Raw genomic sequence first — 25,397 nt, 5'->3', positions numbered from 1 at the left:
CTTTTTTTCAAAACCCACTACTTCATCTATTTTGAATATTGGTACATTGACTAGTCAAGTCAAAACATAGGAACATATCATGCTGTTCCTGGAAACAAATAAATAGTCACAGGTAGCTATATTATTTAACAATTTGTAAAGTAATAAGATTATCTTCATGATGATAGCACAGCTGTTTTGGACTTCTTCTATGAAATACAAGGATGTCTCTTGAGTTCCTTGCAAGTAGATTTTGGTAAAACCATACCTATGTGCATGTGATAGATCAGTGGTTCTTAACCTTTGTTACTCAGATGCTTTTGAACTGCAACTCCCAGAAACCCCAGTCAGCACAGCTGGTGGTGAAGGCTTCTGGGAGTTGCAGTCCAAAAGCATCTGAGTAACCCAAGATTAAGAATCAGTGTGATAGATAACCAAAGCTGCCTCCAACTTAACTATTTTCCTGAGTCCCTCATAACATTGTGAAACATTATAGCCCAGCTTATGTTAGGATGCAACCATGGATTCAGCTAGTGTAGAAGTCTTGTATTTTGTTTGTAAGGGAAGTTCATTGTTTTCAAAATACCTTCTATGTGAAAAAAACAAATCTGTTGATTTCAGTACAACAGACTTGTCTTGCTAGGACTGAAATTAACTGTCTCATTGCTTATAAAACAAAGATCTTCCAAGCTATATTTGAATGTATTAATGCTCACCATTTCTTCGAAACTATCCTTCCTTCTGAATCTCTTGTATAACTGTGTGAATATGTGTCGTTTCGTCACGATCTACTAATACAGCTTGTACAAAATGTTTAATTTAGATAGCTGTTCCTGGAATAGCATAAACGTATTCTCCACAATATCCAGATGACCTTTGCAAAACTCAAATATGTTCAAGAAACATTCCTCTTACAGATTCTTAAATGAATTTTGTGTATACATTTGTTAAGATAATTATTTTGCCTGCAGACAATCAGGAATCTTCAGGCAGACCATGCTGGAGAACAGAGTCTCAATCAGCAAAGGGTAAAATAGCATGAGCTAAACAGCATGAGAGGGGTGTGTGCAATCCTTGGGAAATGTTATGCAACCTGGGAGGAATAGAAGAGAATGGGGTTATAGTTATTCACATGTGGGTAGTACTAACATTCTGGTGTGGTGCTGTGGAGCAAGTTTCTAAAAATAATGATTCTGTATGTGTGTGCTTTGCCATTCACAGAGAAGTACAAGCTTTTGCACATTCTGGATGCCACACAGTGTGATTTTTCAGTTTGGGATAGATCATCACTATGATTTGGGGACACCCCCCCCCCTTGAGATGAAATAGCAAAACAGAAAGTGATATTCTCTGCTGAGGTGGCGGGTGGGTGGGGATAAAATCTTCCATTTGCTATTGTTTCTCTTCTTGCCTTTTTTGGATTCTCTACACTTGCCTTCACAACTAATGTTACGTTGGGTCTCCAAACAACCATGTTTAAAAGCTGAATTGCAAGAATGCAATGAAGGAGAACGTTAATCCATTTCAATTCCTACCACCGGCATTACAGCTGCCCGGCTGTCCATTTCTCACTCTTTCTCTACCCTTTAATGCAGCTGCTTTGCATTTGATCTAACCTACAGTATCATGATTCTTTGGAGGCATGAAAGCACAGTGGTTATTGGCTGTAAGAAACATAATCCCCAGACTTCTGATGTCCAGAACTTGGGAGAGTCGTGCTTTTGGAGTCTACCAGCTTCTAGACACTCCATGCCGCTCCACCCCTTGACATTCTGGTTAGGAGATTCTAGAAACGGTTTTAAAAAGGTATCTTTGCCATAGTCACAATTCTGTGCATGCTTACCTAGAAACATATCCTCTGAAATAATGTGGATTTTTATGGTAAATGTTTCTGGGGTTGGAATGTCATTTGTGGATTATGGAACATGGGAACCCCCTGTGGTTCAAGAAATAACATTTATCCAAAACATTTCTTTAACTCTTGTTTTCTTCCCCATTTTACTGCTTTAAAGACGAGGCACAGAATATCTAGTACTACACAGACTTTATCAGCCTTGCTTCTGTTCATTCTATGTTTTTTTTCCCCCATGAACACTCTTTTCCAGTTTCTCCTCTTTATTTCCTTCTTCGTTGTCCTGCAGAGATTTCAGCAGTTTTCTTCAGATGACCGTGTGCCAGAGCGCACGCTTACAATTGAGCAGAGGGCAAGCCAGCTGGCGGCCCTCCTGGAGCAAAGGCCAGCAACCAGGCATCAGGTGACTGCCTTCGTGTCTGTCTGGCGCTTTGTGTCTGCATGCAGTTCTGTAGAATGGGAATTGAAAAACTGCTTGAGCCTTAACCTGGCTGGCATTTGATGTTGCGTGTTAATGGCTAATTACTACACTGTCACATTGTAAGAGGAACATCTTTAGCCACTCTGATCATATAAAAAAACCCTCCACACAGACATACACACTGAAGCTCACATTATTCTTCTTTTCTTGTTACAACAAGATACTGTACTAACAAATGTTCCTACTTGAATTGGTACTTTGTGTATTGTTGAATCGATGCTTGTACTGCTACTAAACGGAGTGTGGCTGACATAGAAAGGAAGCTACTAAACTTAAAGGGAGTAGAATTTCTACTTCCTGGATCAGGATAGAGCATGCTGAAGACTTCAGCCAGATTCAAGAAGCATTTCTTTGCCAATCTGGAGAGGAATGGTGTCTGTAGTATGTATTAGGCTTTGGCATCGGGGATCTATAAAGCAGCTTGTTGGAGAGTAGCCCAAAACAAAAGAGAGCAGGAATTAACCTAATCCAAACAGTTTATAAAGCCAAACCAGTGTATAGTTTCGGCAGCTATTCTTTTTTTAAAAAAGAAATTTCTTTTTTCTGTACATGCTCTACTTTATTAATCCTGCATCTCAGTGCCAAGAATTGAGTTTTGTATCATCAAATGAGAATCAAAATACTTCCTAACCTTGCTTGAGTGAGTATAATGTCTATCAAATTCTTTACCTTCAGATACCATATTTTATTCATTGGGTCAAATAATATTAATATTCATAGAGGTGACTCTTGCATATGAACATAAGCGATCCAACCAAGTGTCTTCTTGCTAGCCTTCCAGTTTTATCATGCAATAATTTTAGAAATTACCATTTTTAAGCTTTTTTAATTTTTATTTTATTTTTTGGCTTTTCCAGTTTGTATTGTTTGATGGTTGGAATATTTTAGCCACTTTTCCTTACTCCTCATGAGACAGTTGAGAAGTTTTTTCTAAAATGTTAAAGATAAGTGACCAGAGTCCTTTGCAGCTGAAAAGACTCTCGACTTTAAAACGTCTGATTTGCTGAACTTTGGGTAGTGAGTTCAGAAAAAGAAGAGCAGGTATAGGTCATCTGCAGGGAAGAAAACCTCTGCCTTTCTTTTTTCAAAGGCTCTTGTAAATGCAGTTTTCTGACTTTCTCACCTTTATTTTGTAGCCAGAGACCGAGCGATCTCGTCGACCTGTTGTTGAACAGTGGGAGCTCTCCCGTAGCCTCCGCTCTTCCAGCCGCCCTTCTTCTCCCTCGTCTGACTCCCTCAGACAGGTAGCATGGTGTGGGGCTTGAAGCTGCACTCAGCTGCCTACCTTGGCCTACGCCATCTCCTGCCACTTGAGAATGTGCCATTGGAGGCTGGGCTCATTGGCTGTTTCTGCCTTGATGTGGCTGAGCTTCAGCCTAGGTGCTGAGAAATGAAAAAGCTTAGGCTGCCATTGAATCCTAATTATTTCAAGCATCCTTAAAGTCAGATAAGATACACATCCTGCATAATTCAAAGTTACTGGCTGGGTTGGTTAGGAAGAATGAACCCTCCCAAACATTTCACAAACCAGCACACCTCTCACATAGTTTAATGTTGCTTATCTAGAAATGGTCAACTCGATGCCTCCAGACTGGAAATTAAGTTTTGGTTTCATCATCAAGAATACCTGGTGGACTTCTGCATTTTCCCCCCTTTCTTCTGCTATCTAGTAAGGATCATTTGCTTTTTCACTATAGATTTTCATCCCTCAGCCAAGAATAAAGCTTCTGCATTGTCAACTACAAGGTATTAGTTTACATAAACTAGTAAATTTATGTAGTAAAGGGGAAGAATGTGTGAGCCCATGCACTTCTACTGGCCACCAAACTGCAGCGATGGCTAAACTGGATCATTATATACAGCAGTCCTGATTTACTTAATTGCATAATATGACTTTCATCAGATGTGTCTAGCACTGAATTTTCAACAATCGTAGAACAATCTGTGCAGGGAATGAATGCTTGTTCGCTTTTCTATTTTGTGAATGTGATGGACACCACTTGCTTTAAGTGTTGCTACACTAAAATTATAGAGAAGTCATACTTGGTTTCATCATAGGCATCCTTCAGTCTCAAGAGACTATGGTAACATGCTCTGAATGAGGAGTGTCCTCTCCAGAGCATGAAGCCTGGGTAAAGTAATATGGAGGATAGCCTGTTACCAAGCAGCAGATCCCCCGTCTCCACATTGCTGAAATGGTCCAATGGAAAGGCAAGAGCCAATATAACTGGTTCCAGCAACGTTACAGGAATTGGCAGAACAAAACGAACTGCCTTCGGGACTCCAGCTCTGGATTTTGCCTCTAGGTTAACTCCTGAAGCCTTTTCCATGAGTGGATATAGCCACAAGGCAGTGGAGGTTTGAAATCGGAGTTTCCTTCTAGATGGGCTGCCTTCCGTGGCTGACGAGCCCCACCTACCCGGCCTGCTATTTAATACTGTGGAAGTATGATCCAACCCTTAGAACTTTCCTGCCTCCCAGGTGTATGCAAATCTAATTGGCTTTCCTATTTACCATATTAGAACCAGAGATAGAATCAGAGAATTTGAGAATTCCTGGTCCTGGGACACGCTCATTTAAAGCAGAAAGCCCCACCCCCTAGGCCCCACCCCCAGACCATGTGGTGGGAAGACAAAAGGAAAGTCCAGGAAAAAAAATCAGCAAAATGTCCATGCAAATATACCTGGCCTTCAGCCTCAGCCCAGCTTCCTATGGAAAAGGGCTCAGGGTCCTGGGACATGCTCATTTAAAGCAGAAAGCCCCACCCCCTAGGCCCCACCCCCAGGCCATGTGGTGGGGGAGACACTACTTGGTTTAGTGAGCAGTATAGTGAGTAGCACCTTATTCAGACTCCGGACTACATGAAGAATTTAGTATACTGAACATAAAATATGTGGATGCCAGTTGTCGTTTACTAACTCGTCTTTTTAAGTGATGGATAGGGGATGTTTACACCTCCAGATGCTTTGAAATTCAGCTCCTGGAATCTCTAGCTAGCATGCACATAGAATAATAAGAACATAATACACCAGACATAGTAGTTAAATCTCTGGATCATAGACATTGCAGTTCCAGTGGATGCCAGAGTTGAAGATAAAGTATTGGAAAAACTAACAAAGTACAGAGACCTGGCAATCGAAACATCTCGCTTGTGGATGAAACATACTGGGTAGTCATCGGGGCTTTTCACACAGTATTATAAGCAGTTGCAGATCTCAGAAATAAGACCATCAGAGAAACAAAAAACGGTAGTATTAGGAACAGCATACATACTACACTGATATTTAACAGATAGTTAGGTTTTTGGTTAAAACTTGTGTCTGTTGTATACCAGTCAGTGTTTTTATAATCTTGATTGACTGCCTGTTTTTGAAGAATAACAACAATAATTTATACTTCCCACTGAAAAGTAGTGCTCAAGGTACCTTGCAAACTTTTACAAGAATAAATTTTTTTTTTTAAAAAACTGGTCTAAAATATCTGGGGAAACAAGTTCACAAACCTTCTTTTGAACCATCTAAACTTTATTAGGATTTGTTTTTAATTTTGGTAAGTGTGAGTATACAGTGATAACGGTTGTCTGTCTGCCTGCCTGCCTGCCTGCCTGCCTGCCTGCCTGCCTACCTACCTACCTACCTACCTACCTACCCACCCACCCTTCTGTGCCACCCCATTGGTGTTGTACTTTAGGCATGGTTCACAGCATACAATAAAAACCATACAATACTGTGTAATAAATGCAATAAAAATACAAAAAGTACAATAAGCTCCATTGCTGGTTAAAACAACAAACCCACTTTTAAATAGAAATACTCCATTTAAAACCCATTTTTGCATTTCAGATCAATGTTCACCACTATGAGAAGCAAGGATGCTGGCAAATGTTCAGGTCCGAGTCCAAATCTTTGGGTCTGAGTCCCAAAGACTTGGGCTGGGCATGGACTGCCTACCTGATAGGCCAGCACACATGTGGAGACAGTGGATCTGGAAGGGAAGCCTGGTGGGCATATGCACAGAGACAGTAGGCCAGCTTCCCTTCCTGATGCTGGCCACTACTGTACCTTTGCACATGCGCTGGCCTATCAGCTGGGTGGTGGGCGTCTGGGCAAAGACATCAGCCGGCTTCTGGAAGGGAAGCTGGGCCTCCTGCCTCTGATGATGGTGGTGGTATGGCAGTGGCAGAAGCAGGTAGGGAGGCCCATCCCTAATAGAGACTCGACAACATGGCTCAGAAAAATAATTCCAAGTCACAAGCTGAGTCTCAGTCAAAAAAAGACCTACGTAAGTCAGACTCGACAGTGACTCACAACTCACAGGTTCCCATCCCTGACTAGGAAGCAGCTTTATATCATTCTGTCTTAATTAGTTTCCTGAAAACAAAGAGGGATGACACCGGGTGAACTTTGTGTATTCCACAGAGAAGGGGCCATGATCAAGAAAACCGAGTTCCTAATGTTGGCTTATTTGGCCTCCTTGTGTATTGCAATTCTAAATATCAAGGACTGTGAGGAGTGGGTGGGACTATTTTGTGAGAAAGACATTCTTCCAGATATCAAGGTCGTAAATCGATTTAGTGTTTGGAAAAGCTACGAAAACTTCTTTGCAAGCTAGAACTCAAATACTGTACCAGACTTCTTAGTTTAGCGCAGTAGTTCCAGAAGTCTTAGACATGACAACCTCTTTTTAATTTTTGAGGAAATGTCATGCCTCTCCTTTACCATCATTCCATGATTTGGAAGGAATGAAAAGGGATGGAGGAAATGGGAGAACCGGGCTGGAAACATAAGATCCTCTGGATGATGTTGGACTGTCATTCCTAGCCAGCATAGCCAGGGCTAGTGTGTGATAGACTCGATATGAAAGGGAGTCTGTACATTCCCTGTTCCTTTAGTATAAGTTTAGAGAATGATGTGTAGGGTATTGGGGGAATTCTCAATCTCAGATCCATCACCCAGCATAATGAGTGGGTGCTAGATCAGGGTCAGATTAAATCAAGCATATTTTTAATTCATTATTTAATGAACAAATGGAATGTGCTGCTACAGGATATGTTGATGGCCCACAACACATAATGTTTGAAAGCAGATTGTATAAAATCAGAGTGGGGTATATCTATCCACAGCTATTTGTTAGCAAAAAAAAACAAATTTATTGACATTTGGTGCAGAATGTCAGTTACTGGAGGGGTGGGTGAAAAAGACAGACTGCCTGGCCTGTTTTCTCCATTCTGTGCTTGTGTGCAGAATTGTTCCTGTCACAGAGAAAGGATGCAGGACTAGAATATTTGCTTTGCTCCAGCTGGGTTGCCATTGTGTTCTTTGTGTTTCTCACCCCTCTGAGATCTCTGATACCTTGTCAGAATGTGGAAAAGAGGGAAGTACTGACTGGTTTTTCCTTGTCCTCTTCCATATGAAGCAGGTTCTGTTGTCTTAAGTGGAATTCTGTTGTTTGTGTTGTCATAATTGGAATTTTGTTGTTTCTTAATTAGAGACATTTTTGGAAGACTTTGAGTTTGGCTTCCTCGGTATACTATTTCCAGACCTGTTTTCTTAATCACATACATTTTGCCTGTACAATGCATTTAAATGGGAATGGAAGCAGGCAGCTTTAAAAGTTTATTGGGATGGTATGAATCTCTCTTAATATCTAGACTCTCATGTTCCATTGTTTTGTATCTCCCCTCAAATAATTTTTGAAACTTTGTATTTGTCTTTTTGTGTAGAACAGTTTACCATGTTGTGTGGTGTGAGTTACTACAGTTTAAGTAGCATTTGAAGTGGTGAGGATTGTATTTTAAAAATAAATGCAAGGAGAATTTGTTCTTGAGCACTGTGTGGACAGCCAAGAAATATGTGTCATATGAAAAACATTTTCCCCTCTTTCTCTTCTTTTCCTTTATAATTTCCTATACCTAGACAATACAGTTTTGAAGTGTTCAGTTTCGCATCTCATAAATGAGCACGATATTCAAGCAGTTAGGTATTCTTGTGAAAAATACGTTTTCATACCACTTCTTCCCTGAACCATGGCACTTTCAGTTTCCTGTTGTGAAAGGTCAGCAGCTGGAAGTTCCTGTACTAAGGTCTTGAGAAGGCATTCTCAGTTGGCGAGCCCCAGCCTTCTATCTTCTAGTGGCAACAATAGGGGTTCCTCTGTGGTCATCAAGAGTGAGAGAGCCCTTCCTCTTCTTGTCTGGTGGGTGGGTGGACAACAGCAGTGGAGGCCAGAGACTGCATTGGTGGAAGCAGGCCAGAGATGCTAGTGCCACTGTGGCCATAGCACTTCCCAGCTGCTGCCATCCAACACACAAGCAAGCCATGAGGTGGAGGAAGGGCTGTGTCTTTCTGTCCAACTTCAGAGGAAGCCGTACTTCGGTTTGAAATAGTACTCATTGGCTAGCATTTTAAACTGCAATTGGGTTTGCATCATATGAGATGACAAAGGTTGCTTGAAATTCCACCCAGTTTTTACCAGGTGTGTACTTTCAGCCAGTGGTTTTATAACAAGACTTGTAAGGAAGACCTGTGCTGGAGTTTATAGTATCTTAACCTTTCACCTCTCACCCACCTGTCAGTGCGGTACTCTAGCTAATAATAATAATAAAAATAATAAAAATAATAATAATGATGATGTACTGTTCGATGCCAGTTGTTGCAACATCACCTATCATGCTAGTGCCACACATGCTTGCATTATCCACGCTCTTGGCATGGTTTGATTCCCTTTTTCACCTTTTTGTCATTTTCCCTTTCCTAGTTTTCATTATGAATTTATATTGTTTCTCTTTTCCCTCATTTTCCACCCTGTTCATCTAACCCTCCGCTCCATTATCTTCATCTGGTAGAAGTATATAAAGATGTATACAGGTGGCGTGAGCTCATTGGCTGAACAGATAGCCAATCAGCTTCAAAGGAAAGACCAGCCTAAAACCCTTCTAGACAAAAAGGAACTGGTAAGAGAAGGTGTTGTGTGCTTGTGATTAGAAGTTAGATGGCTCTTTCTTAGATTTGTTGTGTTATGGATTCTAATGCTTTGTCAGTGGTTTGTTAAAGGTAATTAGTAATTAATCATGTGCTGTCAAGATAATCACAACTTACAAAAGTCCTTCTGAGGGTTTTCTTTACATATAAAGTACCCAGAAGCCCTTCTTCTGGAGGTACTCTGGGACCATGTTGGTTGGCCAAGACTACACAAGCTGACTCTTCTCCTAGGAGTCATAGTGGGGAACCAGACCCTTGAAACTGGCTTTGCATCAAGCCAGCTAGCTAAAGGAAGCTGGATGTAATTGCATCCTTACCCATGCCTCCACCTGACTTTTTGTGGGTCCTCAGAGTTGTACTAAAAAGGCAGTGGGTAGTCCGCCAAAGATTGGTTGGGAGAACCTTTCTCTTGTAAACCAAGTCTTCAGAGCTGATGAGTGTGTATGTTAACTTGTCAGCTGTTATTCAGGACTTTACTGGTGATTGTCTCCTAGATATGGAGAAAGGTTATTATCGTATTTTATAATTATGTCCAGGACTCCTAGTGAGCCAAGTTTGTACCTCACAACCGTATCAGGTAAGTAGTCATCATTCCCATTTTAGAGATGGGAGGTGGAGAAAGAGACAATGTTGTAGGAATAATTTAAAGTACAGTATTCACAAATCCATTTGTTCATTATATGCCATGAAGGTTTATTTTCAGGTGATTGGAAATTACAACGTATGGAATAAGCTCTATTTTGTTCATGTCAGAGCATTTGAGTTATCTGTTGACCCCGCCTTGGTGTTTCTGTTTTGAAGAATACTCTCTTCTGTTGAAGGTTTCAAAATGATCTAGTCAAAATAGATGGCAGAATACTCCAAGTCAAAGCAGGCTGATAACTTTAGGTCTTTCCTTGCCCCTTCTGCTTTAGGGTTCATTAAAAAAGGAATTCCCCCCAAACTTGGGAGGCAGTGATGTCTGTTTCTTCTGCCACAAGCGTGTCTATGTGATGGAACGACTGAGCGCCGAAGGCAAGTTCTTCCACCGCAGCTGCTTCAAATGTGAATACTGTGCCACCACTCTGCGTTTATCATCATATGCCTATGACCTGGTGGACGGTAAGTGAATCAACCATTTCAGCCATTAGAACTAAGCCATTGTGAAAATAATGGTGCAGGATGTCCATAGGTTTACAATACAGTCAGTTGACTGTTTCATGCAACTCAACGATGTCTAAGACAGCTATTGGCCAAGAAGTATGGATACTGGTGACCAATGGATCTGAAGGTGGCTGAATGTGTAGCTGAACTTATTTCAATTTTATTTTAGTAAATTGTAATATGATTTTCTTTATAAATGGAAACTCAAAGCAACTTATGTCATAAAAAACATAAAACACTGTAATATATAAACACATCCAATGTATCATGCAGAAATATTCAATATTCCCATAACATAGCAAAAATCAGTTGTACATGAAGCAGCTTGAAAACAGTAGATACAGAAGCTATTCAGTCCTATCATTTTTTCCAGGTGGGTGACTTATAGGTTAGAGATTGAAATGTATTATGGTACTATTCATTATTTCTTCAGTGGATTTTGTTTGGTAAGAAAGAGGTGGAAGATGTAGTAGGAAAATGGAAGGAGAGTTGTAAATAGAAGATAAGAACATCTGGACCCCTCTTAAAATTCTGTGAATGGGGCAATGGAACTGAATTAAAAGCCTTGTGCAGAAGCACCCTTAATTTCTGAAACAGACATGTTTGGGATAGCTGCTCAAAAGGAAAGTGTCAGGCCCTAAAACCAAAGAAGAACCCCATCCAGGATGCATCAGATATACAGTATGTTGGAACAATTAAGGTTCATGGTGATACTGGGTAGTGGGCTTCCTTTCCTGCCAGTCCAGATGCCTGCCAAAAACAGGTGGGAAGTGTCAGCGCAGGAGCTCTTCAGTAAAGTGTTGTTGGGCATCACCTTGGTTGCCATGGTTTACTTATCAGAAGCACTGTAACTCTGCTTTTCAGCTGGAAAAGGCTGCAGAGAGCTTATAAAGTATTGGTCTAGTTGGAGTTAACTCCCAGTCCTTCCTTCTTTGCTTTCACTCTTGCCTCTTCCAACAGCACTTTTGCCAGATTTTCATGTGATACAGCCTTTGTTCCTCATACAGTACCGCTTTGTTAATGTGTGATACCACGCAAGTTTCCCTAGGGCACACTGATAACTGATTGGCCATGGATTAAGTGCCTGTCAAGGCACCCTATGGAAAATCCAGTATTTTTAGAGAAGGAATAAATTATCTTGAATTAAAACTTCAGGGCAGTGTTGTCCCAATGTACATTGGATATATCAGGGTGGAGAAGGTGTAGAGAAACTGCAATATTGCACAGTGTAACCAAAAAGTAGATTATCTCTGTCTCAGTTTTGCTCTTCTTTCTGTTCTCTTAACAGGAAAATTCTACTGCAAACCTCACTACTGTTACAGACTTTCGGGTTATGCACAGAGGAAAAGACCAGCAGTCGGTCCTTTATCAGGAAAGGTATGTTGTGTTTACCCATGTATTTATTTATTTAAAATGCATCCCGCTCCCATAGGTGTCATGGCACTACTCTGGACGGGTTACAACTCGTAAAATAGAAAGTAAAAATAGAAATATTAAAACCAATAGCAATAACCTTAAAGAGTGGCCATTTTGCCATTTAGTAGAAAATAGCTTCAGGTTCTTTTGCCTAGGAGGGTTGTTCTAGTAGGAGAGGCAAAATGTCCCTTGATCCCATGTCCATGGAACACATCTGTCATATTAGCTGGAGGTATCCAGGGCATAGTGGGACACTTTACAAACTGTTTTGAAAGTTGTTTTAAACCTTACAAAACATCCAAAGAGCAGTCCAAAGCATATCATGATTTTTGCATGTTCAAAATCTGATCTATTATTTTTAAAAATATTAGAAATAAGCCCTTTTGCACCGTTTGCACCTGCCCTCTATATGCTTTGAGACTTGATCTGTTTAAAGAATCATTTGAAATTGAAAACATGTGGGAGTAATTATTGAAATGTGAGCAGAAGTTTAAAAAGTAGGTTCTGTCATTTCAAAATACATAGAACAGTGGATTAGCTGGAAAAGGACTGCAAAAGCTGCAGACTTTATTTGACTTTTACAGTTAACTTTATGTTACTCTATTTCCATGCATAAAGCTCTGCATATTTTCAGGTGACAAAATTGTATGTAGTACAAATCCATGTTAACAGAATACTTCTGAACTCTTGTTGCTTGATTTTATGCTGTTACGTTCAATAGTATTTGCCTCTAGTATTTATTTATTTATCTGTCATGGGTTTGGAGGGAAAGTTCCATCCTATGGGGAGTGGAAGGCGGGACATCAGGAGGAGGGGCTGTACTGTATAAATATGTGATGCCTGTGTGGTGAAGAAGGAGATGCTGTGAGATGCTGGGAGACACTGGGAAGTGACGAAGCAGCAGCTGGGAAGAAGAAGCTGTTGTGGGAGTCTGTGTGTCAGACAGGGTACTACTGTGTGTCAGAGTACCAACCTGATAGGTTCAGGTGTCTGTTGGTTAGCCAGAACTGATAGGTTCAGGGTCTGTGCTTCAAGTTAAGGGTTCTGGGTGAACCAAACTGTATGTTTGTATGAGTGAGAATAAGCCACGTTACTTTATTTTATTCACCTGATTGTTTATTTTTCCCTGTGTGTATTTAAAATAAACCTTATTCTTTTTATTGTTTAAAAATCCATCCCTGGTCTGTGTGACTTCTTAAAGGGAATGGTTGGTGGCAGCTTAATGAAAGTGTGGCAGATCCCAGTAGGTCTGGGTTTGTCACATTGATTGTCACCAATCAATGTGACAAACCCAGACCTACTGGGATATGTCACACAGTTACACTAAGCTGCCACCAACCATTCCCTGTAAGAAGTCACACAGACCAGGGATGGATTTTTAAACAATAAAAAAAATAAGGTTTATTTTAAATACACACAGGGAAAAATAAACAATCAGGTGAATAGGATAAAGTAACGTGGCTTATTCTCACTCATACATACACACAGTTTGGTTCACACAGAACCCTTAACTTGAAGCACAGACCCTGAACCTATCAGTTCTGGCTAACCAACAGACACCTGAACCTATCAGGTTGGTACTCTGACACACAGTAGTACCCTGTCTGACACACAGACTCCCACAACAGCTTCTTCTTCCCAGCTGCTGCTTCGTCACATCCCAGTGTCTCTCAGCATCTCTCCTCAGTGTGTCCCTCACCACACAGGCATCACATATTTATACAGTACAGCCCCTCCTCCTGATGTCCCGCCTTCCACTCCCCATAGGATGGAACTTTCCCTCCAAACCCATGACAGACAGGTAACATCAGTGCTGTATGTAACAATCAATGTGACAAACCCAGACCTACTGGGATATGTCACACAGTTACACTAAGCTGCCACCAACCATTCCCTGTAAGAAGTCACACAGACCAGGGATGGATTTTTAAACAATAAAAAGAATAAGGTTTATTTAAACACAACACACAGGGATAAATAAACAATCAGGTGAATAGGATAAAGTAACGTGGCTTATTCTCATTCATACATGCATACAGTTTGGTTCACACAGAACCCTTAACTTGAAGCACAGACCCTGAACCTATCAGTTCTGGCTAACCAACAGACACCTGAACCTATCAGGTTGGTACTCTGACACACAGTAGTACCCTGTCTGACACACAGACTCCACAACAGCTTCTTCTTCCCAGCTGCTGCTTCGTCACAACCCAGTGTCTCTCTGCATCTCATAAACTTTCCACACAGGCATCACATATTTATACAGTACAGCCCCTCCTCCTGATGTCCCGCCTTCCACTCCCCATAGGATGGAACTTTCCCTCCAAACCCATGACAGACAGGTAACATCAGTGGACTATAGGAAAAAAAGAGCAGACATTCAGCCACTGTATATAGATGGAGTTTGTGTGGAACAGGTGGTTGAATGTAAGTTTCTTGGGACTATCATAACAAATGACCTGACTTGGAGTGCAAACACCGCTGCGTTAATCAGGAAGGCACAACAACGGTTGTATTTTCTAAGGATTCTTAGAAAGCAACAATTGACTGAGAGTTTGTTAATCACCTTCTATCGGAGTTCGATTGAGAGCATATTATCCTACTGTCTCTGTGTATGGTTCACGAGCTGCACAGTGGCAGAGAAAAAGGCAATTCAAAGGGTGATTAAGATGGCCCAAAACATCATTGGCTGTTCACTCCCCTCTTTGGAAGAATTGTATAAGAACAGATGTAAGAGGAAGATATCTAACATACTGAAAGACTCCTCTCATCCGGGATATCAGCTCTTTAAACTATTACCATCAGGAAGGAGATTCAGGGTATTGAAAGCAAGGACAAGCAGATTCAAGAACAGTTTTTACCCAAGTGCAGTATTGAGTTTAAATGTGGGGCCATAGGTTTTTGGTGGATTTCAATTGCTGAGAGAAAACGGGGTATCTATATTTGGATGGTGAAAGTTGTGTATATTTTAACTTTTTTTGTAGTGTTGTCCAGTTTTACCTTGGGGAAGAGCACCTCATTTCGTTGCACCCACTTGTGAGCGCAATGACAAATAAATTTCTTATGTCTTATGTCTTATGTCTTATGCCTTGCCTTTTTTCATTGACCTAAGGTGTAATAAATGCATTAAGGCTGTACTTGAAGGGAGTGGCGACTGGTGAAGTTGGGATTACTGTGTCTGTTCCCCAGGCCTAAAGTTAGGATGGGCAATCTTTGGCTGACTTCCAGAATCTGCCAGGAAGTATGCAGTTGTGTGATCTGTCTTTCTCACAGTGGTCTACTGGCAGGAAGAGAAGGAGTAAGGAAATGGAAAAGTGAAGGGGGGAGGAAATGACCGACCCATTTTTGGTTCTGCCTGCTTCTAGATCCAGTCCCGTCACTAGCACTTGGCAACTGACACATCATCCCAAAGGGATTGTGGCTGTCAACAGGCAGGATGGGTTTCCTGCCACAGGCATAGCCCATACATGGCTCTTTTTTTGTTTTGTTTTGTTGAAGAAATACATAGTTGTTGTTGGTGATGTTCTTCTTTGTGGCCTCTGTTAATCACAGAGATCCACTCGAAGAACTGCAATTACAGGTGGGTAACCTGTCAATACTGGACTGAGAATGGTCTATTCAATTGCATATGCTTGTTTTGAGTTATAAAAAATTAAAATGACACATTTCCTTATCCTGTTTCCCCCTCACCTCAGGATAATAAAGGGACCCAGCAGGAAACCATGGCGGCTGATGGTGCAGGACGTGCAAACTCCATCTCATCATCATCAGAGCGGACTCCAGGTAGCTCTGCTTCCTTGTTTGGCAGGGTGACACAGTATTCCCTCCGCATCTTTGACAGAGTTAGGGTGGCAAGCCAGCTCCTGCAAGGCACAGTCTCTTCTGTTGGGCAGCACATAGCCCAAAATCCTTTGGACTCCTTTTTTATGTGCCAGTTGATGGCTTTTGGGGTCCCCTTCCTCTATGTCCAGTCGGAGGTTCTTGTGCAGATACTGGGAGAGTTTTTATCAGCACTGGGATACTGATGCGGCGATTATAACATGGACAAAAGAGATATGGGGCTGGTAAGCTGGGAGAGAAAAACAATCCTTGGTTTGTTGTTAGGGCACTGGAGATCTTCAAAATGATTTTGACAACTACCATTCTGAATGTTGTTTTCGTACAGGGAAGCACAGACACTCAGTTCAGTGTTTCCCCCGGTATGAATCCAGCTAATTAATAATGTCGTCTTCAGATAAATACATTAATGCCACATTATTATTGTTTGAAATAATCAGTTAAACTGAATTTCTGTGTTCACCTGAACTCTTGACTTGTTGTATCAACCGTTTCTCTCTCATGTGGTATCTGAACAGCAAAGCATGAAAATGTCATTGATGCCTTCAAACGTTGTTGCTATGGATTCCTTCGTGTCTTGTATGCAGCTAAGGAAATCCATAGCTTTTAACTCTGGGTGTTTTTGGTTTTGGCAAGTTGTGGTATTCTTTGCCAAAATACAGCCTTTTTTCTGTCAGTAATTGTGGAAGATCGCTGTCAAGCAAGCTGTTAGCTGTCGAGGGCATTGTAACTGATCTTAAACTTGATATATATGAGAGAGATCTTTATGTGCCACAAATTTATTCTTCTTCTTTTTTGGACTCGGCTTTTCTCTTTGCCTCTTGACAATCCACCTTCAATGGAACTTGAAAGGGCATAGTCCTAGTCCTGGAATACGGCAGAACAAACTGGTTTATTTAAATGTTTTGGATAAAATATAGGCGTTCATACTTTTGTGAAGGAATCTGAATTGTTGTTTTTCCATTAGTTATTTAAACAGTTTAGAAAAATACTTTCCTCCAGGTTTTCCCCCTTGCTGAGTACTGCATTTGTATGACATCTTCCAGCCAGGAGCAAAATGAGAGATTTCATTTCTCTGAGGAAATGTTTTAAAAGGCCCAAGGTTTTTTAATTGAAAAATGTTGCTTCTTGCAACTATCAAACAGGAGATATTTTGCTTTAAAGATGAAGTGTCTTCTATATGGTTATAGATACCAACTACAGGCAGACACAAAGGCTTCCCCTTATTAAGCCTGGCATGTCAGTTATTGTAATGCTAGCGAAGGTTACATTTAACACTAACTGAATCACTTCAACAAAGATTGGAAATGGTTGTTTACAAAGTTTATATTAGGATGTTAGGCCTCTGCTTCTGTAATGGGACTGTGACAACGTGTACATCTTGCTTGCAAGTAGATGCAAAAAGGTGTGATTTAAAATAGCAGAGTTCAAATTCACATTTTTCATACACTTTTTTCCTTGTTACCATCTATTTAATTTAAATAAATCCTGGCCTGTATTTCCTGTTAGCCATCTACCTTTTAGTTCCTGTTCTCTGCTGGTCAGGGCAAGAAGTACACATCTTAGTATTTTATGTCTCTCTGTTGAGTACTTGAATTTACACAGGGTCAGTAATAAATGCAATGGTAGAGAAAATAGATGCATTCTTTACAAAAGGAAGCTTTTTGGCATTCTTTCAAATATTCATAATTTAAGATGTAGACTCAGATATATTTTTGCCAGTATGTATGTGTGCATTTATTTGAGTTTGTAGCCATGATCCCTTTACAAAAATAAGTCATAGCAATAACTGTAGCATGCATTAGTTATGGAATCTATATGAATTATAATGATAATTAAAAACATTACTGGAAAACATTTCAAAAAAAGCAGAAGCCAACATTTATATTTTACATATTTAGAGCTGAGAAAATATTTGAGTTCCTACATTCTAGTTCAGAGCGTTGGGATCCTAAGCAGACTTCCTGGGATTTTTCAAACCCAGTATAAAGATTTTCAGACTAAAACCAGCCTTTTTTTAAAGGGTTGCAGATTCTTATGCAGACTTTGAATTACCTTGATGACAGAGACAGAATTTTCCATGTTGATACTGGTGTTTCATGATTTGCAGAGCAATAGTGAATAAAAAGAGAAAGAAAAAAATTATTTTTAATAAAATGTGATTGTACTGACAGAAATACTGAAGTGCAGTTTTCTGCATTTGAAGGCAACAGAAGTGCAGTCTTGGAACAAAGAAAAATCTGCACTTCCCACTGCCCATTCCAAGTTGACTCCTGGTTGATTTGGGATGGGTGAGCGCATGTTACGTATTGCACTGCTTGTTTCGTGTGTTTCAAGCAAATGCGCAACTGGTGTTTGCTTGCCCACTGTGGCATTTTATGCCTTTCTCTCCCCTGCTTGTTTGCACATTTAGACAGGAAAGTTCCTATATTCAGCCATTACGTTAATAGTCAGGGAATAGTAAGCACTTTTGTGGGTGATAGTACAGTATAATAGCCTTTCTGGCATGTGTGACTCTTACTTACATCAAAGGTGTTCTGTGATTGCCCAGAGAACTATATATTCTGTTTAAAAAATGCACCAATCTCAGTATTTAGCCATTAGAGTAGGCCTTGCTGCCTCTTAAATAGATACCTTTGATTTGCCAAAAGGGAGTTTGCTACATATGGGTACTTTAAGTGAGTAGCTCTTGATGTTGCTGCTATCACAAGGAGCTACTTACAAACTGTAAAAGGTACAACCCTTTCTGCTGGTCAAAGGGTGATGAAAGCTGTGACTGATGCTTTTTATCTTTAAAATCTGCCATGCTTGTTGCAGATAGTGTATTAAGCCTTTCCTTGTACTGTCTCTCTGGGAATGTTGTGTGGAGCAATCTCTGGATTTGCCTGTGGAACACAGTTGCTGTTGTTGCCAATATATATATGTGTGTGGTGGGGGGATAAACCTCATGCTTTTCAATGGTTCTGTCCTGTAATAGCTGTAGTGTTCTTGTATTTTTGGAATGTTTTACAGTGAGTGTTTTTTTTGAATACATGTTTTTAAATACACAGCTGCTGCTTGTTCTAAATATCTGTAAAATGTTTTTGAATATGTTACTCTTGCCGTGAGTCTAATGGGGCTTGGAACAGTCTCTTGCCCTTAAAAGATTTATAGTTGGGCTTCCGTTACTAATTGCCAATTGAAATCATGGCCATTCTTCATCAGCTAGAGCCCTGAAATGCCACACCCATAATTCAAGAAATCACAGTCACAAAAACAAGCTCCCCTGGAAACAGTATTGTACCGATATGCCTTTTTGAGGAAGAGCAGTTAAGTAGCATCTCTTAATGGTCTAACTCTTCCTGAACAATACTGTATATTCTCAAAGAACTTAAGTTACTTATTTGGTTATGAGACAGCTGAGACAAGACACAGACATAGATGGTGAATAAAGACCCCTGGATTGCTGGAAAGATTAAATGTTCCTTCTCAGACTAATAGACCATTGGACTCATAAACTGTATTCAGGTGGGGTTGTTTTGTGTGTGTGTGCGTGCGTGCGTGTGCGTGTGGGTTTGGTTTGGTTTGGTTTTGGTTTTGTCAACAAGGGTAACCCCACTCCCTCTGTTGTTACTTTCTCCATACAAGTGACAACAAATGTGGAGTGATGAGGTTCCTGAACATGTGTAGGCTCTACATATGAGCAAGGATCTAGATTTTCCAGAGCTGTTGTTTGCAAGTGCAACCCAGACATAACCAGAGACCTCTCCTGTTTAGTTGCATTGCCACTCATGGAGAAAGTAATGATGGAAGGGATGGAGCCAATTGCCCTCCTGTAACTGTTATCAAACTGTGTGTGTGTGTGTTTGGGGGAGGAAATCATGCTGGACCCATTAAAGCTTGAATAGGGCCATAGCTAAGCTCATAATGGAGACTAGTGGTCCAGGACAGTATACAAAATGCATGTGAGGCAGAATGTTGTTTTATGGGATTTCTGTTGTCTCTTCCTGTACTTAAATGAGCATTGTTGGTAGGAATACACACCCAGTTTAGTAGAATGCAGGCTGAATTTGCTTTGACTCTGTTCGTTTATTTTTAAAATATGGGAAGAGAATGTGTGAGTGCTTTTCTTGAAAAGTGATTAGAGGAGCCTGATGAGATTTTTCTGTTCACTTTTTTTATTCTCTGGCAATTTCTGATCTTCAATGTAAGGAGGCAGATCAGTGATTTTATCTTTCTCCCTTTGAGCAACAGAGCACTTCCTATTTGTGTAAAAAATGAATTTTCACTCAAATCAACTAAATAGTAACAAAAATAATATATTGGCAAAATTAAAGAGGGGAAAGGATAGGAAGAAAAAAGCAATATACTGTATTATGGTGCTTCAGAGTGACAGATTTATTTCAGTGTGAGCTTTCGTGGAATAAAATTCATTTCTTCAGATACATTAAGTTTTTATCCATAAAAGCATATACTGAAAGAAATCTTGAAGTTTTTAAAGTGCCATAAAAAATTTTTTTCTTTTTTTCTCCACTGTAATTTTGCCAGCATGCTGAAACAGACTAATGCTTTTCTGGAAAATACCTAGTTAGTGAAATATAGTTGTATATAGATAGGTCCAGTGTCCAAGGTACAATATGACTTCTTTTAATATAAATTTTAAAGAGTGGTATAACTTCCTTAGTCTCAACAAGTCATATTATGAGAGTAGTTTTATTTTTCTTTGGGCAAATGGATTTGTGTGTATATGTGGTGTTAAATCCACAGACTATAAAATAGGATAAACTAGGTCTCTGCTTCAATTAGCTCCTTAAGTGATGGTTCCATAGCTGTCATTGTGATACAAAAGTGTAGTTGCAAGGCTTGAATGTAAAATTAATACTTTCTGTGATAGAAATAGATCCACTAGTGAACTAAGAAACAAAAGCAACAGGTACATCCAGCATATCTGGTTCTGAAATAGAAACTGCATTCTTAGGATGAAAGAAAATGGGTCACACGTAATTTTAATATAAAATTGCCCAATATATTTTGGTCTGAATTTATGGTCTTCTTCAGGGGTTGTACAAAGTAAAAGAAAAAAGGGGAAATAACACATTACCATTTTTACATTGCATTGCATATAACCGTCTGAAACTATATACGTTGTTCACAATGAGAATATTTATCCAGCATATTACATTTAATTGATAATTGTAGCTATTATATATTTTATACATGCCATTGCTGTATTAGATCTTCTCCACAGTGATGTTAAAATGTAGTTGATCTGGGATCTTGCTAACTACATTTTCCCAAAATTCAGTGTGAACTTCTCACTTGGCTTTCACTAAGCTTCCATTGGTTGCTGTATTTAAAGAGAAGGTCGCTCACTGAGTTGACCAAAGGGAAAAAAATTGATGGAGAACATTCTTTTTACCTTTGAGACTTTTGGAGGTCTGGAATAGGGTGAGAATGTGTGACTCTCTAGTTTTTATTGGACTTCATTCTCATCAGCCAGTATAGATAAATATGAGATGTTGGGACTTTCAGTCCAGCAGCACCTAGAGGGATGCATATTTCCTATGAGCTTCTATATTTTGCATAATCAAAGCAAGATTGGAGAATTACAGCCCTGTTTTATGCAAAATATGCCTTGAATCCCTCTATAACAAGAGAGGTGGAGTAGAAACTAAATTAATTATAAGGGGAATGTTTTCAGGTAACCAGTTTAATAACACTATCACAAAGATCACTATTCTATTTTCATTATTTTCATTAATTACTTAAAATAAAATAGTGATCTGTGTGATAGTGTTAAACTGGTCACATTAAAACAATCCCCCCCCCAATATAAGCCAGCCATCATTTCCCTGATTTTGCAAGTTAATCGAAACGTGTCCTGTGAACTCTGAAAATGGAAGTTATATTTAAACATGTTTCTGGCAATCTTACCCTAAATGGTGAGATTCCAGGCATCATGTTATATTGTGAGCAAAGTGAGCCCCAAAGAGGCCTTGTACTTTAGAGAGGTTTGGAGGCATTTTATATGTTAAAGCAGGCACTGAGAGACTGCCAGGGTGCTTCTGCTTCAAAGGGGGCTTTGAGCTGTTTCAATAGCACATCTGAAGGATTGGCTCTATTTATTTATTTATTTATTTATTTTATTTCATTCATATCCCACCCATCTGGTCTGGTCGACCACTCTGGGCGGCTTCCAATAAAAGTATATACAATAAAAACACAAGGATTTTACAAATAATCTGTAACACATAGAGTAATAAAACAAATAATAAATGAAGAAAGAATAAATAAAGAATTAAGTATTGATAATCTATGCCAAACAGTGGGGCATATTTATATGTAACAAACTCTGGTAGTATGCTGCTCGGAATACATTACATGCCCTATGTAGAGTGTCCCCATGCACGTGCATCTTTAATGGCTTGTGCATGGACTGCTGTAATGTATGGGATTACTCTGAAAAGATGAAAATTACTGATGAAACGTAATGATGTCTATCTGTAAGATTGATTATAGTGCATGTATGTTGGGTGAGTGAGGGTTGGGTCCCTTCCACAGCTTAGCTTGGAAGCTATCTTGAGAGACTGTTCCTAAACCCCATCATACTCCCCTTCAATGTTCTTACCAGGTTTTTATGGTGGTATTGATATGAATGGAATTAACCGTCATATCACAAGATACATTAACAGAGTGGTAGAAATGAAGAGTCAGAATATGGAACATCAAGGACAAGGATGTGTAACATGTATCCCCCCCCCCCGACGTTCTTGGATTACACCTCCCATCAACCATTAGTCAATACGATAAGATTTACAAGCTGTCAATATCTGGAGGCCATATATTCCCCATCTCTGGCTGAGGGACGTAGAAGATATACTGGAGAAAATTAAGGCCCCCTTTCTAAGAATATGAACATCGCTTAAGATTTGATGCAAATTCTTGAATGGAGAAAGAGACATGCAAAATTTATTGGATTATTGTGAACCCACCATAAAATCCTGTTGAGAGCACTCTTTGCTGGGAGAAATAAATGGACTTTCTTTTTGCCTTCTATCTCTTTTCAGACTTTATAGATTATAGTACCTTGCTTTGTTACTTGTATGTATATACATTTCTTAGAGGGTGATGTGAGTCATTTTGGACATTTTCATAAAGAATATGCCATATTACTTGTGTGTTGCTATGAAAATGCATTAAATATTGAAAAAACTGGGAGGGGTGTCTTTTCTCCTCACAACCATTAACCCGGTGTGCTTGTATTTTAGGCACGTTTGGTTCTGACATGCAGAATTGGAGATAAAGTAGCCCCCTTGACATGTATGTCATAGCTCAGGGAAGAATGGGAATTGTGCTCCAAAAAGCCTCACATCTCCAACTTGAGATGTTGCATCTTACTTTGCCTTGTGTTTTTTGCTCTTATTGTGGTGGTATAGCCTGCGTGTGCGTGTGCGTGTGCGTGTGCGTGTTAATATTCTGTAACTCTTCTCGCTCTGAACACTTTGTGCAAATGTTACCTCTCACTTTGAAAAAGGGAATAAATTCCAAACAATCTTCAGGTTTCTGAGTTTTTCTTTTGTACTTCTTGATTTATCTTTTGTGATATATGCCTGAAGACCTAGGGTATAATGACTTTCAAGAGAGGTTCTGCAGTTGGCCCATTAGACTGAAGTTCAGTATTGGCTAGTGTTATGATAAACAGGCTTCAGAGTAAGATCTGGCAAGGCATGGATTTACTTATCATAATTCAATACCTGCATTTCCAATTTGTGGTCCCCTAATGTCTGTAGAATCTCAATATGCCTTAAAGTAGTATCCCCCAGGGTTTTTTGTTCTCAGGTTTCCTCTGATTGCAGCCAGATTGGGAACATAATTTAAAATCAACATCTAACATTTCAGAAATAATATATAAAATACTTTCTCTGTTCAAGTCTCCTTTATATCTTTGTCTCCCAGTATATTTATTAAATAAAAGAAAGAAATTTGGCTTACCTAACATTTAAGACAGTAAGAGACGTAGTTGTTTTTCCTTGCATATTTGCAAATTAATTACCGTATTTGCCGGTGTATAAGACAAATGGGAGTATAAGACGACCCCAACATTTCCACTCAAAATATAGAGTTTGTTATATACTCGCCGTATAAGACTACCCCCTCCCTCTGCCTTTTACCTCCCTCCCCCCATAGCGAGGCGTGTCGTGGATTGGGGCCCAAGCGATGGTAGGGCTTACCTGAGGTGGGGGGGAAAGTCTTAAAGGATGCGGATAGGTGGCAGCGGAACAGACTGACAGGGCGAGCCCGCTTTTTATAAGATCCTCCACCCTCAGTCACAGCAGCCAGAGATTCACCCAACGAGGGCTTGGAAGCTGGGAGGGGCGCCTGAGCAACCTCAGGAGGCTTGCATTGGTTTCGGCAGCAGGCCCAGGGGTGGGGAGGAGCATCAGGGACACCCTTCCCGGATGGCTCGGCCTGCGTTCGCGGATCGGCCTACACACTTCCGGCCGTCTTCTCTCGGCGGGTGCAGGGGGAATCCTGAAGACGGTAGCTGGAGACCCCGGCAGCCTTGTCTTTCCCATCCGCGCTGGGGAGTCCGTGGCCGAGAGTGCGGGGAGTTCCATGCCTGTGCGGGCTGCCTGTCAAGGGAGCGTGGATATACCCACTCTTGCACCCAGCGTATAAGACTACCCCCCCCACTTGGAGGCATGTTTTTAAGGGCAAAAAAAGTCATCTTATACGCCGGCAAATATGGTAAATGAAGCAGACATGGGATCCCCTGTTGTGAAGAGACCTTCATTAAATACTATAAGAACAGTAAGTAACATATTTGGAGGTCTTGTGTATATTGCACTCTTTAAGACATTTCTGGTTCTAAAGTGAGTTTTGCTGTCATGAAGCTATTGACATTTGTGTCAAGGTACCAAACGAGGTTACAATAAAGTCAGGAACCTTTCTTCTGATGTATCATTTAGTAACTCGGTAATTAATAGTAATATAGAACAAATGCTCTCAGAACACTCATAGGAATAGCAAAATAGGTTAAAGCTTATGCTTATTGTTGAGGATGTGGCATTCCAATTGAGACACATAGTACACAGTTGGCGTGGCACCTGAAAGACACCATCGATGTCGATGAACTACTATGTGATCCTCAGCAGAACTAGTCAAGCTTAACTATATGCACAGTGGGATCACATTGTTTACATACCTTCCTGTGTGTTAGACTGTAGGGTCCTCTACCACTCTAAGCCAGACAGTGTGGGGCAGCAGGTTATTGGCTACCAGATCTGGAATCAGCATCATTCCATAGGAATGTAGAAATACAAGACCCTGCAGAATCTGGGTGGTCTCCTGTCTACACAGTTAGGTATGAATTATGCATGGCATTTGTTAATTTTCTTCCATGCAGCTACCAGAATCCAGCAGAAATTTTCCCATCTAGCATTCACAGCAGTTTCAGGATACATGCCTGTTTCCAAAACTGGGAATTTTGGGGTCAAACTATCAGAATTCTAGAAGCGATTCCTGATGAATTCTGGTAGCTGTAGTGAAAACCCCCCTGAAAATCCCATGGCTAGTATCAGTCAAGCTTGTGGAGAGAATGTTATTGGACTCTGAAGGCCAAGACAACAAACTCATAAGGGAGAGACTGACATTTGAACACACATTTGTACAATATATGTATACTTGTACATACCTGCACACATACACAAACAATATATACATATGTACG

The 25,397-nt window shown here is 40.2% G+C and overlaps 1 protein-coding gene across 31 annotated transcripts in view; it reads left to right on the top strand.

Moving 5' to 3' along the window:
- The window catches only part of MICAL3 (microtubule associated monooxygenase, calponin and LIM domain containing 3), a 267,041-nt gene that overhangs the window by 157,833 nt on the left and 83,811 nt on the right, over positions 1-25,397 (top strand). For 19 of the 31 annotated variants that reach the window (XR_013536785.1, XR_013536784.1, XR_013536782.1 and 16 more), the window contains exons 19-25: positions 951-1,007; positions 2,121-2,234; positions 3,449-3,556; positions 9,157-9,264; positions 10,207-10,393; positions 11,724-11,812; positions 15,547-15,634. Coding sequence is in view for 27 of the 31 variants with exons in the window: in XM_078376343.1 (XP_078232469.1) it covers positions 951-1,007; positions 2,121-2,234; positions 3,449-3,556; positions 9,157-9,264; positions 10,207-10,393; positions 11,724-11,812; positions 15,547-15,634 (751 nt within the window). In the remaining 4 variants the exon portion in view is untranslated. The remainder of the gene's footprint in view (positions 1-950; positions 1,008-2,120; positions 2,235-3,448; positions 3,557-9,156; positions 9,265-10,206; positions 10,394-11,723; positions 11,813-15,546; positions 15,635-25,397) is intronic. The other 12 variants (XM_078376367.1, XM_078376366.1, XM_078376365.1 and 9 more) reach the window with 2 other exon arrangements.

Source organism: Pogona vitticeps, chromosome 5 (genome assembly GCF_051106095.1).
Source record: "Pogona vitticeps strain Pit_001003342236 chromosome 5, PviZW2.1, whole genome shotgun sequence".
Lineage (NCBI taxonomy): Eukaryota > Metazoa > Chordata > Lepidosauria > Squamata > Agamidae > Pogona > Pogona vitticeps.
Note: the sequence above shows the minus strand (reverse complement) of the source record. Positions and strands in the feature narration are given on the sequence as shown.